The sequence below is a fragment of the Dermochelys coriacea genome, chromosome 7, assembly GCF_009764565.3.
Source record: "Dermochelys coriacea isolate rDerCor1 chromosome 7, rDerCor1.pri.v4, whole genome shotgun sequence".
NCBI classification, from domain to species: domain Eukaryota; kingdom Metazoa; phylum Chordata; order Testudines; family Dermochelyidae; genus Dermochelys; species Dermochelys coriacea.
The window spans coordinates 36,747,457-36,765,447 of NC_050074.1; the positions used below are offsets into that span (position 1 = coordinate 36,747,457).

At 40.4% G+C, this 17,991-nt stretch overlaps 1 protein-coding gene across 15 annotated transcripts in view; it reads left to right on the plus strand.

Annotated features, from left to right (window-relative positions):
• The window catches only part of IQSEC1 (IQ motif and Sec7 domain ArfGEF 1), a 711,560-nt gene that overhangs the window by 460,817 nt on the left and 232,752 nt on the right, over positions 1 to 17,991 (plus strand). For 2 of the 15 annotated variants that reach the window (XM_043518053.1, XM_043518058.1), the window contains exon 1: positions 9,518 to 10,397. The exons of 12 other annotated variants lie outside the window; for them this stretch is intronic. In XM_043518053.1, the coding sequence (XP_043373988.1) occupies positions 10,321 to 10,397 (77 nt within the window). In that variant the 5' untranslated portion in view covers positions 9,518 to 10,320. Of the gene's footprint in view, positions 1 to 9,517; positions 10,398 to 17,991 lie in introns of those variants that run through there. One more of the 15 variants, XM_038409159.2, reaches the window with a different exon arrangement.

The window sequence follows — 17,991 nt, forward strand, 5'->3', positions numbered from 1 at the left end:
TGTCTGTGTGTGCACATATGAAAAAAAAACCACTAATTCCTGTAAAATCCCATCCTATGTTGAAGGGAGGTTTGGCTTTTTGTGCTGGTTATATACCACTTTTTAATGAGTGGTGCTGATGATTGCATCTGGATTCCTGTGGTTTCCCCTTTGCTCAGCATTCCACAAAGAGCACAGAAGGTGCTTTTACATAAATCTTTGCAGTACCTTCCATTTTACTTTGATCACTGTATTTAATTTGGAAAAAAAGTTGGCACCATTAATGTTAGATATTAAAGGGGCACTTCTGCTCCCTGGTCATACAGTTACACATTAAAGAATGCATCAAAGATGCATGTTTCGTTTGGTTAATCTGGGGCAGAATCACTTTCTCTTAAAAGAAAAAGCTGGTGATTGTTTTCAAGAAAGCCTGCCTTTTGGGTTGGTCTGTTAGAGGACATGTGATTTGCTGTGCCTAACCTTATTTGAACCAGAAAGTAATTGAAAGCTGTCCATTCTGTTTGAAATAACTCAAATTAAAGGACCCCATGGTTATTTAATCTCCTGTTGTTTTCAAAGCATGTGAATTATTGTAATTAAAGTGATCGAATGAGTCAGGGTTCCTAAAAAAATACAGCAAAATCTTTTTAAAACATCCTTGTCCCCTCACTCTCCTCATCATTGGCATAACAGCACTGGGTGATACTCAGCCCTGACTCCAGTGCCATTCAAATAATCATGGATTGGCTTGCACACAGTTCCCAGTTTGTATCATCACTCAGATACAGTTTCTGGTTTTGCCTTTTCCCTATTGCTCTGCAACCTCATTTTATCTCAGGGCATCATGTGGCTGGTGTGTGATGTGACATTCCCTGGGAGCGAGTTACCAGAAACAATCATTGCAGCAGGCATTGTTCTGAATTAAGTAAATCTTTGTGCAAGGGGCAGGTTTAATGCAATACTTTGTGTCTTTTGGGATTACTTCCCCTGGGCAGATGACAACAAGGAGGATTTAGGGAGTAGTAAATGAAGGAAGAAAGGGAGAAAAAAATCTAACAGCTGAAAAAGGAATGGGGAATTCTTTATGAACAGTGTCAACAACACTCTTAATAAAATATCTGTCCTTTAGTTTGGGGTCCATTTAGAAATGCACAGGGGAGACAAATAAATTGACATTTTTATATAATTGTTTTATAAAACTGTTTCCCCAAATACTTTTTTAAAACTAGACCTGATGATTAATATTCAGTATGTCCATTATCTTTACCCAGTGGGAGTATGAAAGATAGTAAATTCATATTACATGAACCAAATAATATGCATGGCTAACATATTATTCTTATTGCATTGTTTTTCTTGACTTACACTTTCAGTTCCCAGTGTTATTTTGTTGAAACTGCTAACAGAGAGATGCTGTCTGATATGCATTCCCTGATGTACATCCTTGTATTTCCAGTCAAATAGTCTTATAACAACTGGCACTATTATAGTATCTTTATCACCAGGTACTATAAAAAGGCATCAGTTATGATTGGAGATCTTAGGGCTTTTCCCTTTTCTGCCCTTCTCCCTTTACCCAAACTCTGTGTAAAGCCACTCACTGAACTATTGTAAACAGATTTTCATGAGAATATTTGTATTATTGTCTCAGAACTGTCAGTGGTTTCAGGTATGCTTTGCAAAGAACATGTACACAGATGGAGAGTTATACAAAACCTTACAAATTAAGACCAAGCCCAGGTTTCGACCTCACAAAACCAAACCAAGGTCACTAAGGTTTTGCAATCCTCCCCTCTCCTCTGCCTCCAAAATAAAATTTGGCAGCACATAGGGCATGGTGAATGATGGATATATCCACATCTTTCCAGTAAATGTACCCCTCCATTTCATGGTGTAAGTGAGGGGAAACAAATGGAGATAGTGCATTGTTTTCTTGTATGTTTTTTTTTCAAAGCTAAGGCAAGGGTACATAATTTTTTCAGGATGACAATGTGTTTTTTTTTAATTGCTGCTTTTGAACTACTAGTAAATGCAGTTCCAGAGCTCCAAGTGAACAAAGCAATCAGGAAAAGATGTGTTAGTTTTACATCTAATAGGAGTTTCTCTAAGGTAGCTATTTTATATGAGGGCTAAATGATACTGGAGAAATAACTTGCAAAATCTAGTGTATATTAATAAGGTCAAGGCCTGATTTAGGAGTGCTAATACAATAATCCATGAGGCTGATTCTTAAAGCTCTTCAGTCACAAAATGGGATGAAGCAAAAGGAAGATTTCTATTATTGAACATGGTGTGGACATCATCTCATCAGTTTGCTCAAACAAATCTACCACTGGTAGAGCATAAAATAAGGTACGTGCAGTGGTGCAAGTAAGCCAGTACGGTCAGGTATGCTGTACCATTAAGAAATTTATTGCCAGTACGCCTTACCAGACACATTTTCAAGAATGAATTGTAGAGACCTGCGTGGATACAAATTTATACCTGCATATATCTGCGGATAGAAATTGATATCCGCTGAACCGCAGGGCTCTCCTGGGAACCACAGCGGTGAAAGGAGCAGAACGTGGGGCTGCTGCTCCCAGAGCCAGCACCCTGTGCTGGCAGATTCTCCAGCACAGCTCTACTGCCCCCAGCCCTGCCCCCAACCCTATCCTCCGCTGGGGCTGTACAGACCCCAGACAGGAGATGCAGCTGCGTTGAAGGGCTGGGGGCAGGGCTAGGCGTGATACAGCCATGCCAGAGGAGCTGCCAGCGTGGGGCACTGGCTCCTGAGAGTGGCGGCCCCACATGCTGCTCCTTTCACCGCTGTAGTTCCCGGGAGAGCCCTGCAGTTCAGTGGATACCGATTTCTATCTGGGATATCCGCATTTATGGGTATAAATTTGTATCCGTGCAGGGCTCTAGTCACGGAACATTTTTTGTGAGAAGGGGCAGGGGGTAAGAGTTAAAATCTACTTGCATCACTGGGTACATGATTTCTTTTAACACACTGAATTTCCCAACAGACACACAATATTCTTCCAGGGATGCTGTGCTATCTGGATGTCCATGTGCTATACCTTCCTGGTGTCTTTTGTCCCACCACTAACTAAACAGATCTGCCTTCCAAGAAGATGTGACTAGCTCTGCATGCCAGGCATCGTGCATTTGTGAGAACATCTAGTACCATTTCCATTTTGTATGTATCTGGTATAGAACACCAGGGGGCAGGGGCTGAGCTCAGTTGCACCGGAATATCATAGATCCAGACTCTTCATTTGATTAGATTTTTTATTTTAGTCTTGTACAAATTCCATACCAAAGAGCATCCTGTGACTACATTGGATTAACTCCTTTGACTACATTAGTCTAGATTTACATGACAGTACCTGAGATTAGGTTTGGGTCCATAATAATTAAAATATCATTATTACCATTATAATTCTGCTCACTTTCGTTATGAAGGGGCCTTCGTGCAAGTTATTATGCTGTCTCGCAGTAAGTATTATATTTTGCATAAGTTGTCCTCTGCTATATATTGCATTAGAACAACTGACCTATACACCCAGACATCTTGAAGTGGGCCCTGCCATCTTCTACCCAGTATCTGATGTGGTATGGTTTCCTAATAACTGAGTCTTAGCATTAGACCCTGAACTTATTGATCAGTTGAGACCCTGAATTCTAGTCTTACCCAGAAATAATGCCAAACTTTCCAAAATTAAAGCATTCAAGCCTTGATTTTGTGACTGACCTCAGGGTTTCCTTTTATCATAAGCAATCTGCAGTGGTTTGTAGTTTAAAGAATAGGGATACAGAGAAGATATTCAGGAGCAAAAACCATCACAATGAATTTCAGCTCAGAATGATTTGGTGCCTTAGAGCCCTAATCAATGAAGATGAAGGATAATGTCAACATAAATTATGTGTCTGTGGGATCACGTAACCCTACGTCAGAATTGTTTAAAACAAAAGAAATCTGTTTTGGGGTATTAGAGCATTCCAAGAGTCAATATACTGTTGAAATACTGAACACAAAGGAAAACTTGAGGTTTCTTCATTAACCTATATGTTTGTCTATGGTGCACATCGCTGCAGTGTTTGGGCACCTCACAAACGTCAAAGACTTTATCCTCTGAACATCCCATGAGATAGGGAAATATTCTTTATGTTTTACATTCCATTATGCTAGTGGGGAAGCGAGGCTCTGAGAGATTTCAATGACTTTCCACCAGTCACACCAGAAGTCTGGCAGAATCAGGAATAGAAACCTATCCTCTAGAATCCCCCTCCAGTGCCTTAACCACAAAAACATCCATCCTTACACACTTTGTTCAAGGAGCCTAGGAAATTCTTCCTACAGTCTATGTGAGGAGACTACATGAATTCTAACACTGAGACTGACTCATTTCCTTTACACAATAGATGTAAATTCTGTGTGTACTCTGAGGCTTGAGCTGAGTGGCTTTAGGCCTGTAAGACGTCATCACAGGACCTTTGTAGACACATAGGACCTTACACAGCCAGCAGCCCAAAGCATACACCCAGACTCCCACAAATATGGTCCACATTTCCCCATCCACAATCTCATCCAAGGCTGATGTACACAGGTTGTGAAACAAAGTGAATGCTATAACGGCCCCTTTTTACTCCCAAGCCACACTTTGGCCCCAGAACATTAAACCAGGGCTAATGGCATTCTTGAAGCTGTTCAGGGTAGATATTGCTTCTTGGAATTCTGCAAGGTTTAAGCAAATTAGAGACCTCCTATTGTAGGCTTGCAAAATTGAATCTGCCCACTTGCCTAGGTGAGTGAGTAATTCTACTGGGCCAGTAAAATAGGTGAGGTTTTTCATAGGAGTGGGTGGGTGAGATTCTGTGGCCTGCGCTGTGCAGGAGGTCAGACTAGATGATCAGAATGGTCCCTTCTGACCTTAGTATCTATGAATCTATGAATCTAAATATCATTAAGCTTTAAGATGCTCAAATGCCTAAATAAACAGTCGAATTTGTAACATACATTTTTCATATAAAGTGGGGTTCAATGATTGCTTAATTTCCATGACAGTTTTCAAGGCTGTCCTATTGTCATGCAAGCAAGTGTAGCTAGCTCTAAGTTCATGCTGTATTTATTTTATAGCGCAATCTCTCTCACTAGTAGTATGTTTGAGTACAGCCTCACTACTCCATGGATTGTCAAGACAACCATAGCTAATGGAGGATTTTGTACTGTATGTTTTCAACTTTGCTAGTCTTTTTAATGGCCACTTTAGATGGGCCGGTTAAAGCACTCAGCACACTGCTGCCAGACCTGCCTCCACACACTGAAAGTATAAATGAAGATGGAGATGCTGCACAGTGCTCTCTTAGGGTTACAATGCTGAAGCTGCACCACATCCAAAAATTGCTACACGATTAGACCTATGAATTCTAGACAAAGAAAGTAGCAGTAAAATGCCTCTTTCAAAGTTTTATATCTAGGCTGAGCGTGAGAGGAAGCTTAATGTTTTTCATTACTTGTTTTCCAGGGGAAAAGATGAAGAGCGTGTGGAGAACATAGTGGTTTTCCTTTACAAAAGTCCTAATTAGCATTTTCCGTGCATGCAGTACAGGATAATCAGTATTAGTTTTTGTCAGAAAATTCATAGACAAGTAGCTTTTACTCACTGAAAGTTGTGGATTTAAAAATATGTAATTAAGGGGAGAAACACAGTAATTTCTTCTGGAAAGGTTATCACTAGCAAAGAAAGAAATTGCCATACAGTGTGAGCAGGAAAAAGAAGTGTTTTCTGAAAGCTGAGTTATTTCAGGAGCAAATGTTTTGATGGTGTCCTACTGGCTCAACAGTCTGGCAGATATTACCCTCTTTTCTTGTGATCCTGGTGAATAATTTTTGTTTAAATTGTGGGGTGAGTTTGCTGGGTTTTGTGAGCTTTTCAAGCAAAAGACTAAATATTACAGTTTTCAGAAAACCTAAAAGTAAATTTTAATAGTTTCCCCTGCTTCATTTATTTTATCTTTATCTGGACAAAATTTATAATTTCTTCTAGTTTCTGTTTCTGTTAGCAACAGAAGGCCAAATTCCCCTCTCCTTAACACCCCCACTCCTCGCAGTGATCTAACTCAGCTGTAGTCAGTGAAGTAGCACCAGAGAAACAGAGGGGAGAGTTTGGTTATTACCATTAGGTATCAAACCCTGTGGTGCTGAAATTCAGTCTGTACTCATGTAAAACTATCATGTAATGTGGGAGCTGTTCTTGTTAATTCAAATTCAAAAGCTGGAATGGAAAAAAATAATATAAGTTTAATTTTCCTCTAACATGTCTGCGTAATTTCCTTGCTTGAAAATAGCCAGATTAATAAAGTCAGTGGGAGCAGCGTTTGAGTAAGGACCACAAGATTTGGCTTTCATATTATATAGGATTGTTATAGGGGTCTGCTTTTCAAAGGTAACCAGTAACAACTCTAGCTGTACTTTCTCTGAGATCATTTCTACAGTACCAACCTCACTGTCAGTGGGAAATAACTAATAAGAGATAAACACTGCAGAGGGAGAAAATGATAAGGTTCCTTTAAAAGAGACGTTCATCCTGCTCATACTGGCTCCTACAAGTTACACACAGATTTGTGGTCTGTTGCATTAATTTGGATGGAATAAAAGACCCAAAGAGTCAAAGGTGTTAACATGACTCTGTAAGTGTCCAGCCTTAAACTGTTTTAAACAATGTAGGGTTTGGTATATAGAGTCCTTGGTTTGTTAGTTTCCTGGCAAACACACTAAGCAACCCATGCACAGAGTTTAGAAATTTATTAACTAAGATACATAAAAGAAGAAGAGTTACAATGCAGTTCAAAATTGAAATTGAATGATTACGCAAAACAATCTTAACCAAACCTATCGAAGTCCCTTTTTAAGAAAGGTTTCAGAGTAGCAGCCGTGTTAGTCTGTATTTGCAAAAAGAAAAGGAGTACTTGTGGCACCTTAGAGACTAACAAATTTATTTGAGCATAAGCTTTCGTGAGCTACAGCTCACTTCATCGGATGCATCCGATGAAGTGAGCTGTAGCTCACGAAAGCTTATGCTCAAATAAATTTGTTAATCTCTAAGGTGCCACAAGTACTCCTTTTCTTTTTAAGAAAGGACATCCATTAGTCTCCCTTGCTTACTCGTGCAACCCTTCTTAATGGGAAGGAAAGGGTTTGTGTTGTTGCTCAGTTCTGAGATGTGAAGGATGGTAACTTTTCCTGTTTTTAACAGACCAATAGACAGACATGAGGGGGAGAAAGAGACAGGACAGTAAAAGTGGAGGACATATGACTTTTTCTGATGTTCTCAGGATTCCAGGGCCAGGTCAGATGGAGGCTAAGGGTCGGCAGGTCAGCTGCAACAGCAGTGCACTGGACTCTGGCTCTTCTCCTGGTCAGGGGTCTGAGATATCATCTGGTTGGTCTGGTCCCTCTCCTTTACCAGTGTCTCTTACTCTGGACAGAACTGGCTAGAGCTGGTTGTACAGTTTCCTCTCCCTGTGCTGGAGCCATTGGTACAGTTGGCCACCGGATCAGATTTTATGGCAAGCTGAATGAGGGGGGATATGAGGAAAAATAGTGGGACAGAAAGGAACACACAAGGTATGGGGAGACAAGCAGGATCTTATGTGTCCCTGACTGGAGTCTCCACTGATGCAGTGGTGATGACCAGCTATTCCCACTAGTGTGACAAAGTCTGGACTTCCCGATGATTGATTGTGGCAATCGTTGGTGCCCCAGGGGAAAGGGAAAAGTCCCTGGGGCAAAGCAGGATGGAATCCTAACAGCCCTCCTGCTCCTCCAAGAATTCCCCAGTTGGTTCACATGTCCTCACCCCCAACAGTCTCTTTTTAAGAGTCCCAAAAAGGGGGTGATGGATGGAATAGTCCATCCTATCACTACTTGTTCACCAATCAGGCCTAACTTCTGACGTACAAAGTTTAGTCCATTAACATCCACCCACACTTTTTTTGTTTACCAGGTATGGTCTCAACACAGGCCTGGAGTTATATCAGTAAAGCCCTTTGTTTAGACTAATTCAGTCTTTCTGTTTTTCACTTTTATTAATTTATATAAACTTCTGTAACAGTCTAAGTTGTACTTCCATTATCTTTTCCCAGCATCCTTTGTTATTACAGGTAATTGAACCATTTTATAAACTTCCATCCATCTTCCCACAGTTAGGCTCACAACTGGAGTAGGTCTTCTAGGTCCCAGTTATTACAACATATTTCTTCATGCTTTCTCAGCTAATTTCTGGGTTGTGCATTTATTTGTGTGGAAACATAGGATGCAAACAATGGCATGAAACAGTTTTATAGATACCTGTATCAAGACATATTTTTAATGTTTGTGTTTATTTTATTGTTAATGAAACGATTGCTTCTTACTGAAATACATGCAGTCACATTTCAAATAAATCTATATGAAGCAATTTTCTAGATGCTGGAAGGCACGAAAGTTAGCAAACCGAGAGAGTGTGACTGAGTAATACCAGAAACCAAAACAGAGAATCCCTAAATATAGTTTATTATCCAGGCACTTGGGGAATTAGATATGCCACAAGCAGAAGAAACTTCATTTTAGATCATCAAACCATTTTACAACGACAAATTAAACTGCTACAGGTCATATTTTTCAAAAGTGACTTAGGCACTTAGGATCCTAAGTCTTGTTGACTTTCAGTGTGATGTAGGCTCCTAAGTGACTTAGGTACTTGTGAAAAATGTATCCTAGATTCTCCTTATTGATGTATTTTCAAACAACTCTACAAAATGAGAAGTCTGCATATACCTATTTCCACTGCCAAAATCACAGCTAGTAGAAGAGTAAAAGTCACAGCAGTTTGAATGCAAAAAACAAGATTACACTCTGGTTTTCCAACAAGATATTTGTTTTTGTTGGTAATGTCTATCATTTGCTACAGATATTGTACAGCCTTAGCTCTCCCTTCCCCCAAAAACATATGGCACAATTGTGCCGTCTTTGCTTCCACCGAATGATGTCTTTTTCCATTGAAATCAGTGGAACTGCTTGCAGAGTAAGCTACTACTCAAAGTGAAAAACGGTGGCAGAACTGGGCCTCATAGTGTCTCTTAAAAGATAAGAGTCCAAATGGTTTGATGTTCTAAAAAGGCAGAAAATGAAAACTGCTTTTGTCATGCCTGTTCTAGCCAAAGGATTTTAATAGAAAATGCCACTAATTTTGACATTTATTTTCTTAAAGCAGCTCACTGTTAATTGCTTCTGTGCTCTCTTCAGAATAAAAATGGGTTTGGATTTCCACTGTAACTAAATGACAACTAGCTGTTATTTTGCATTTCAGCTCATTAGTCCAGCCCCAAATTCACTCTCAGCTGATGAGGTTGCTATGAGTGCCTGAGCATTGCTTGTTACAGAGACATTATTTCCCTGCAAGCCAATGAAAAGCTGTCATCAAGGTTCCATTTTAGATTTTATCAATGTGTTTCTGTTGCCCTAGCAACTGGAATCAGCCTATCTCAGGGAGGCTTTATCTTGCTGGCTTTTATAGCTGGGAGCTTGCCCCACTGTGCACCATGTGGTTCAGATGATTAGTTTTTCTTCACACAGACCTAACTGGCTAAGTGTGTTGGGAATAAGATAAGCATAATTTATTTTTTGAATGGGGAGGGTCCACACTTTTGCTTGTCATTTTTTCCCCTGTCATAAGGAAACCCACATTTTTCATAGGTGCTGGCAGACAATGGAACAGATGTGATTCACACCAGAGGAGCTGACTAAAACAGTTGTATGCTGCTAGAAAACTGAGGAGTTTCCATAGGATGGGACGTTAACACTACTGTGATTATAGGGCAGTTGTTCTCAGACTGATTGGGATAATTGCTTGCATTTTCCTAAGGGCTGTGAGCTTCAAGGATGCTTTCCAGGGGGGCCATCAAGAATCCTAACTGGAATATATACTAATTGTTTGTCCAAAGAGCTTTCAGAATGGCCTAAAATAGCAAAAAGGAGAAGTTGGATTTCTGAGTAATAACAGCTACATTGATTGTGTTTGGAGGCATTTGGAAAGATAGACTGAAATCAGGCTCCAAGAGCGCAGTAAATGAAATTCTAGCCTTTGTGCTACTGTCTCTTTGTATTAAAGTAGTATAACAGTGCAGGTGCTGAGCCATGTGGATGGGTCGCTTCATACACTGGTAGCAATTAGAAACACTTATGCTGCAGCAATAAGGCGGAGGGAAATTGGATTTGAGTCAGTCAAATCAAAATTTAAAAAGTACTGTGTTTTAAAAAAAAAAAAAAAGCCAACGAGCTGCAGACTACAGTTGCTGCAGTAGAACTATTTGAAAATGCTGAAGTTGAAGGCCTTCTGCTTGGATTACTGGCAGTTTTTATGTCTCCAGCCTCTTCATGGTTTCTATAAAAGGTAAGAAAACATTAACTTTGAAATGTTTTTTCAGAACTGGATGGCTGTACATCATGCCACCAGTGCATTTACTTGCCTCTTCTGTTCAACTCTTGAAAGGCAGGAGAAAAAGGGAGTGGTGCAGAAATTAATGGGAACTTGTGGTAAATACTATAAAGCTGCTTATTATTGCATTAGCTGACACCCCTTTTGTGCCTGCAAATGTAGAAGGTGATATTGTTTGTTGTTAACATTTGTTGTAAATCAGATTAACTCAAAAGTAATGTGTGAATTTGAGTTCTATCTGACTGTTTTATTCTCACATATAGTAGCTGCTGCTATTTAGTTTAGGAAACCTAAATACCATTATTTATCCGATGCATCCGATGAAGTGAGCTGTAGCTCACGAAAGCTTATGCTCTAATAAATTTGTTAGTCTCTAAGGTGCCACAAGTACTCCTTTTCTTTTTGCGAATACAGACTAACATGGCTGCTACTCTGAAACCTAAATACCATGAGGAGATTGGGATGTAATGGAATTTTATGAAATAAGACTTTTTCTTGCAGGAATATTTGATAATACTACCTTTCATGTTTGCTTTCTGATAACAGAATCAATGCACATCATAATCATTCAAAGCAATGGCACTTCTCCCAGGCAGGTCTGACAGAAAGCTTAAATGATTGATAGTGAATAGTGATCATAAAGAATAGGGAAGGGCATCAGATGCGTTGAGCTTGCCTATTCATGGAAGAGCAAAATAAGCAATTTCATTTAATGCGTACACTGAACTTACCCTGATGCGGTGTTTTTTATCTAAACTTTGGATTTCTCACTCATTAGAATATGTTATTAAATGGGGAAAACTATATGCAGCTGAACTTTCTTTTTGGATATCCACAATCAACCCAAAATGGTGTTCATTTGATGGTTAACAAATTTGGTGTGATTCTTTAAAATAACATTCTGTCTTTCATCTGTACACTTTGTATTGTCAGCTTCTATTATCAGCCCACAGAAAGTGCTTTGTACTAAAAGCTAATTGCAGTTGAATTTATCATGCAGTGAAGAAGGGAACTATTCTGATCATTTTCAAGGAATTAGGTCTCCCCCTAACCCATAATTCAGTATTCTGTCCGATAGGATCCTCAGCTGTGACTGCCTGAAGATCTGTTTATACTCCTGTTTTTGTTGTTTGTTTTTTCATGAGCTTTGTTTTAAGTAGAAAGATTCCAAAGTTAGTCATATGTTTCAGGAGATTTAATGTCCCTACAAATGAAATAGGACGTGTTATATTCTCCTGCATGTGACAACTTGGCCTAATACTTTTCCCCCAGCCTATTGTGATGTCTTCCTTTTATGCTAATAAACTACATAATGCGATAGAGATACTGCCAGATTGTTTTGAGGTGGATAGTCAAATACAGCTCAACTATAGCTTTATGTTTTGTGTGCCTGGCTAATTCTCAGGTGTGTTACAAACTGCCTACCCTATAGCTGTCTTATTTCTCTTGGTAGATGGCCTGAACAGTAGCCATGGGGCTACTATGTTCATTTCCATCAAGACTATTCATTTGTTTGTCACCAAAACCAATGTGAACTCAGGCCTTGATTCTATAAGTGCATCTACATAAATGGACACAGGAGTCCACCCAGGCAGATATGGCCAGAGAGATCCAACGGGAGAGCAATGGCAAAAAATCAAGGAAAACTGACAACTTCCTCACACTTTGTAGAAATAAAAGAGATTAAAAACAAAGCCAAAAACAAAACCTTAATTTTTCACTAAAACAGAGTGACAAAATGTGAAGTACTGATTAAAAATATATGCCTCACTTTCACTTTAAATTATTCTTCATTAGTGATGTTAAATTAGCATAAAATGTTCTTGGAATAGAGCCTAATGCTGGCTATAAAAAAGGAATATATCTGTAATTTAAATTAAGTAACCCAAAATGGAAACTTGATTAACACTTGCCTTACATAGTGCTCAGCACATGAGCTTTTGGCAGTCGCATTATTTCTCATCTGGTCTATGTTGTGCTGATGGCTGTGGGGAAGGGAGAGGGAGTGAGAGGGTACTTCAAGGAACCTTGGCAGGAACATGACAGACCTTATAGGTGGTGCTCCCTTGAGCTCTAGGTGTGGGGCCTGGCTAACATGCCCAGTGACAATCTGTAGTCCTAGGAGAACTCAATGAGACATCTTGGGGAAGCAGGTTCAAATCCTCAGCCTGGTCCACCATGCAACTGTAGTGCCATTGGCAGCTGATGCTTTTCAAAGCAACACTTGAGAGTACTGCAGAGCATGTTATCCCTCTTGTCTCTTAGCCATGCTGCTCGGCACCCATATCTCGCTTTCATAAGTATAGCTGAGCAAGCGTTTTGTAACAAGTAGTATGACTAATATCTTCTTTTTCTGTTTGTGGAGTGTCTCAGCAGAGTGTGATTTTTATGCTCACATTTATGCATTATTCAAAATGATTAAGCAACATTAATAGCACTCTGGCTTACTCTTCCAAGTTCAGTAACCAAGCTGTATTATTTAGTTGCTATTGGTCAGTAACGTCATACTGTATTGTCTCTGTTTCCTGACTGGATGAATATTCTTATTTGGCCTGATATTGCAACAGGATTCACTAGCACTAACTCTTCCACCTATGTGGAATCTCATTGACCACAAAGGGACTCCATGAAGGGTCAGTTACAAGATGGGGGGTCACATGTAATACTGTAAGGCTACTGTGGTGTTGGGTATATGTCTGTGTGCATCACAGAGAATAAAATAATCAAGTTTCTGGTATGAGTGCTCATGAAAATGCCCTGGCCAGTATTTCAACTGCAAACTTGAGATTCACTTCTGTGAGCATTTGTGCTCATGGAGCTGTTGGTACGATTCCCCCAGTGTGAAATGTGTCTGTGTGCAGAGGCTCAGCACAGGGTCGGTGCACCACTTAAGCCCTATTTGTGGGTTTATGTGTGCCTTTGTTAACGCATAAGCCTCGTGTTGACCCTTTGATGGGTGTATTTCACTCATCTGGCATACTTGGGCCCTTAGTTTCTTTGTATCCTTTTTATTTGGCACAGTATATCCAGAGGGGCACTGTATGTTAAATCAATCACATTGTGGGTGGAGAGATGCCCTTTTAGTTTACATCTGCCCAAAGATACAGTATTGACTGAAATCCTGGCTTTGTTGACATCAAAGGAGTCTTGCCATTGACATCAATGAGGCCAGGATTTCACACATAGTGTCTTTCATGGCATAAAACATTTAGTCTTCCCTTAAAAAAAAAACCAGTTAAAATGACTCCCTGTTGAGTAATGACAGGGATGCCTCAAGTAATTTTGTGTTCCTGCACTAATAAACTGCTTTTGTCTGAGTCTCAGTGTACAGCAAGCCACTTACAGCAAGTTTATGAAAAATACTTCATATATAAATGCTTAATGCATTAACTGATGATCATTTCTGTAAAACTCAAATTTCCTGTCTCTTTTCTTGATGACAAAATACTGGCTAATTTATGATCAATGCCATAGCCCTTAGTTATATTGGTGAGATTTCAACACTCTTTGAATTTAAAGGGCACAGGCATAGTAAATATCCTTCCATGATGGATTATAGCCCAAAATGAACAAATCACTCCTGATTTTTTATGGGTATTTGAGAATGAATGTGTCATGTTTAATCAGATGATTATGATGATGAATTGCAGACCCACATGACTTTACTTCCAGTGTAGAGTGTGAAAGTGAAGATTCCCTTTAGTTCAGCCACTCTTCTGGTGCATCATAATGTCCATCTACCAGGTGGTGTGTAATAGCCCAAGTGAGAAATGTTACCACTAGCACTGTATTAAAGATAAAGCATAAGTTGAGAAAAATCTGTCACTGGGTATGAGAAAAGTGGGGTCTGTAACCTTTATTCAGGCTCAGTTCTCCTCAGTACCAGATAATTAGATATAAAAAATCAACTAGCCACACTTTTTTTAATCTACTGTACTCCAGTCCAGTTGCTTGACACTGTAGTTTAATTTTTTAAACAGTGAAATTATTTAACAAGGAACTGAAAAATACCATTGCATGGACAATATCTGAGCCTACTTCTTCTTAAACAAGCATAAATCCCTGTTACAGAACAGCCAAGAGCTTTTTTAACAAGCTTCACTTTCGAGATGTCCCAGTGGATGAATATGAGATAGTATGGTAGGTGAGAGAGACATCTTTTAGGCCTTCCACAGGTTCAGAAATCACGGATTAACTAGAATTATGTTTCCAACTAGGAATTATAACAACATTCTTTCAGGCCATGATTCAGGACATGCTCAAGTTCATCTGTGTTCACGTCAGCCCTGAAGAAGTGTTCACATGTAAGAATGTGCTTAAATCCCATTAAGCTGTTTTAGTGGTTGTCCTAAATAAAGATGCCCTCCTGAATCAGGCCTTAATTACAGGCAGCATGTAACTAACCATAAAAACATTCACCCTATCCAACTCTGTTGTCTAGTATTGTAGCAGTTGAGGCTATTAGAGAAATCACTAGCCTTAGTTTAGATGCAGTTTGTAAGAAAGGCATAGATGGTCTAGATTGTTGTTGTCCTGTAGTTTTATTCTTTGTTTAAAAACATGCTTCATTGGTTGTTATGGAGCCCTGGTACTTATTGGCTGTACGTAGGTACTGTTACTGATATTTCTAGGACAATATTAAGTTGCCAGAGATATGCAAGATAACTTTGCTATTACACAAACAATAAGGAAATATGAAAGTTGTATTAACTGATTTTTGTTTAACAGAAAGTATGCAGTTGCTATTACACAATTACAAATGGAATGAAGTTTTCGAATTTATTCTTATTAAAAAAGAAAGTGGTAAGATAAAGGGGAAGATGGTATCTGGAGTAGTTATCTGCAATATCAAAAGGTCCATCCAGGGAGCACTAGTCATAAACTACTCTAAGAAGACAAAATACAGTCATAATTGCTCTGGAGAGAGAGAGAATACTCTGGTCACCTGTGTGTGTGTGTGTGTGTGTGTGTGTGTGTGTGTGTGTGTGTGATTCTACTCACACAAAACCAAACACCCTTGCCCTGCCCCTCCTCCAAGCCCCCACCCATTCTCTGAGACCCCACTCACTCCATTCCCCCCTCCCTCTGTCGCTCGCTCTCCCCACCCTCACTCACTCACTCATTTTCACTGGGCTAGCTCAGGAGGTTGGGGTGCAAGAAGGGGTGAGGGCTTCTGCTGGATGTGCGGGCTCCAGAGTGAGGCCAGAAATGAGGAGTTCAGGGTGCGGGAGAGGGCTTCAGGCTGAGGCAGTGGGAGGGGGTGAGGGCTCCAGCTGGGGGTGCAGACTCTGGAGTGGGGCTGAGGATGAGGGTTTTGGAGTGTGGAAGGGTGCTCCAGGCTGGGATCGAGAGGTTTGGAGGGCAGGAGGGGGATCAGGGGTGCAGGCTCCGGGAGGCACTTATCTCAAGCAGCTCCCATAAGCAGCGGCATGTCCCTCCTGCGGCTCCTACATGGAGGTGTGGCCAGGCAACTCTACGCACTGCCTCATCTGTAGACACCACCACCACAGCTCCCATTGGCTGCAGTTCCTGGCCAATGGAAGCTGCAGAGCTGGTGCTTGGGGTGGGGGCAGTGTACGGAGCCCCCTGGCTGCCCCTATGCATAAGAGATGGAGTGGGAAATATGCTGCTGCTTCCAGGAGCCGTGCAAAGCCACGGCAGGCAGGGAACCTGCCTTAGCTCCGCTGCACTGCCAACCAGACTTTTAACAGCCTGGTCAGCGGTGCTGACTGGAGCCACCAGCGTCCTTTTTCAACCAGGTGTTCCAGTTGAAAACCGGACACCTGGCAACCCTAGTGTGTGTATGTATGTACACACACACACACTTCATAGTCCACAAGACTAGTGAATTTCTTTCCCTTGCTTTTAGAGATTAGTGTCAATTGGATTATTATCTTTCTGTTCTCTTACCTAATGAGTTTCTCTCCTTAAGATTGCTGTCTATCCTGAGCAAAGCAATGGCAAAGATGGTGGAAAAATAACTGAAATTTTGTCTTGAACTTGTATCTAGAGTTCACTATATATGTTACTAGGACCAAACAGTTTGACAGTGACTTCATCCAGAACAAGGCTGAGTCATAACGCCTGCAGTGCAGCTCTTTAGGGAGGTTAATGTTTGGCAAATTTGCTGTAAAGTAAAGAACAGCTGAGAGTATGAAATCTCTCTTCTCCCCCATAAAATCAACCATCCCTTCATGGGGTTATTACAGTGCATACAGCACATGTTGCAGAACTCTTCTCATTTCAATATAGGAAATGATAGGGTGAAACCCACCAAAAATAAATGTCTTAAATAGCAAAATACTATGCAAAAATACTTTTAAAATGATCTAAGGTTTTACTAGCATCCTTGCGCTACTAACCAGTTTTCATGTATTGTCCTTCCACTCTGTGGCTTTATGCTTAAGATTCTTTGAGTATGAAAATGATGTAACTGTCCTTTGTGCTTTTTTTTTTTTAAGAAAAAAGGGACCTGGAGTGGTAATAAAATTGACTGTAATACGCAGGTAACCGTGAGAACCCTGAAATAAGTAATTGTCTATTTTATAAGTGTAGAAGGATTCATATATAACAACTGTTTGTTCTTGTTGTTCTCTTGGTCACGTCTTGTGTCTTTTGGAGAATATCTCATGAGGGAAGGTGATAGGTATATCTACGTTGGTGAGAGCTGGAGACTGGGGCTTCACCTTCACTACAGAGTTAACTCAAGTGATCTACCCTTGAGTTACTTCCCTTCTGTTAACCTATCACAAGGAGAGCAGCCACACTGCAGAATAACAGCTGAGTTGCTGTAACACCCTGAATCCACAATGGCACTCTACTACTTCCTGTGTGGCACAAAGACTTCTGGGGGAAGTCAGAACTTCCTGGTACTAGTCCTGGCTGTGTTGTTGTGTCGCCTTGGGGAAGTCCTTTAATCTCGTCATGCCTCAGCTTCCCCATCCTTAGTAAAGGGATAAAACATGGGCTGTCATGCGGTTTAACGTTTTGAAGGACTTTGGGACTCTTGGATGAAAGACATAGTATAAAAGTGATTCATTATTGAGAAATTCATCCTCCCTATTGTAATAAAGTAAACTGATGATAAATCTAATTTGAGGTAAACAACCAAAACTCTGAATTCTTATTCATATATTTCTTCTCCACCTCATTCCTGCTGTTTTATTTCTCTGCCTCTCTATGATATCCAACAGGCCAACCAACTAGTCCTCCTTCCAAAATGTCCTTCATCCCCCTTCCTCTCTACCAGGAATGGGAAAAGACTGTCCTATGTCTCTCCCAATTGCCCCTCCTTTCAGCTTCTCTGTAAACTCCTTCAACACAGACAGCTTTGAAAGGTTTATCTCAGGATCTTGTAGAACTACAGTGTCTATCCTGGATCCCATACAGCTGTGCAATTCAAACCATTTGCCCATCAGTTATGCCCCCAGAGTTGCCTGCCAGATTCTTCTTTCAGTATCTGGTGTCTACCACACTCATTGATTTAATTGATGGACAGGCCCTAGCACTGTCAAATTTTAACTGTGCATTTGGCTGTTGGCCCAACAGA